Source organism: Penaeus monodon, chromosome 24 (assembly GCF_015228065.2).
Source record: "Penaeus monodon isolate SGIC_2016 chromosome 24, NSTDA_Pmon_1, whole genome shotgun sequence".
NCBI lineage: Eukaryota > Metazoa > Arthropoda > Malacostraca > Decapoda > Penaeidae > Penaeus > Penaeus monodon.
The window spans coordinates 14,875,436-14,876,456 of NC_051409.1; the positions used below are offsets into that span (position 1 = coordinate 14,875,436).

At 42.1% G+C, this 1,021-nt stretch overlaps 1 protein-coding gene across 1 annotated transcript in view; it reads left to right on the forward strand.

The window, feature by feature from the left end:
• Window positions 1-1,021, forward strand: part of LOC119588872 (A disintegrin and metalloproteinase with thrombospondin motifs 9-like) — a gene marked incomplete at its 5' end in the record, with an annotated part of 149,434 nt that overhangs the window by 144,581 nt on the left and 3,832 nt on the right. The window contains 1 exon segment of the mRNA XM_037937511.1: window positions 473-1,017. Coding sequence (XP_037793439.1) covers window positions 473-568 — 96 coding nt within the window.

Here is a 1,021-nt window from a genome sequence, read left to right on the forward strand (position 1 = left end):
GCAGGGTAGACAGAGGGCGTTGGTTGCTGTTGCTGTCATTAGAACTTCAGAGATGGCGATTATTACTGTTTTTTTATTGCTGATATAGTGACTTTTACCATTATCTCTGGGTTAGAATTGATCAGTGTGAGCAGTGGAAAGTATAATATAATTTCAAGCGCAAAAAAGAAATCAATCACTCTCTATCTCATACTTACAATTTATTTCAAAGTCCCCGTCATGTGTATAATCATAACGAAACAAGGACATTTAACATTTCCCCTTCGAGCGACTCCCAGTCAGTTTAATGCATCACAAGTACACTCGAAAGGTCGTGTACCGAGTCTTGCGTTAGGCATCCCACTACACTGTAAGCTGAAACGCTGCGACGATAGAAACGTCAGAAGTAGCAATATTTTAACCATGTATACACATTGCTCCGTTTATGTGTGTGTCCACACAATACAGTGCTAATATCCTTCTCGTCTTACAGGATAACCAGAGAATCCTCGGGCGGTGCGGAGGATACTGCGGCACGTGCACCCCCGACCCGTCCATCGGCATCAAGCTAGGCCTGAGGGACGGTTGACCCCCAGACCGCGTAGAGGCTCTGAGAAGGATCAAATACTACTTCTAAGGTGTTATATGGGTTCGTGCTCGTGTGTGTCGCGTCCTCTGCTGAGAAGAAAAGGGGAGGAAAATGAGTGAAAAAAGAAAAAAAAAACGACGATTCAAGTTGCTCATTACGAGAGAGAGAGAAGACTTCTTGGGGCGATGAAACGTCCAGAAGGTTCTTGATATTGTGCTTTGAAAGAAGAACGTTTCTAGAGCGCCGAAAAAAACCGCAGGATCTATTACCTTCAAGGCATCTTCCCTTGACTGAATGCTGCAAACAGAAAGCAATATAAACAGTGAGGTGTACTTGTAAACAAAGACAATGAAGTTTAGATGTAAGGCAACTTTTAGTGTAGCAGAAGTAAGACAATAACAACCAAATATTTAAACACTGCCATTATGTTACATGTATGTATTAAAAAAAAGG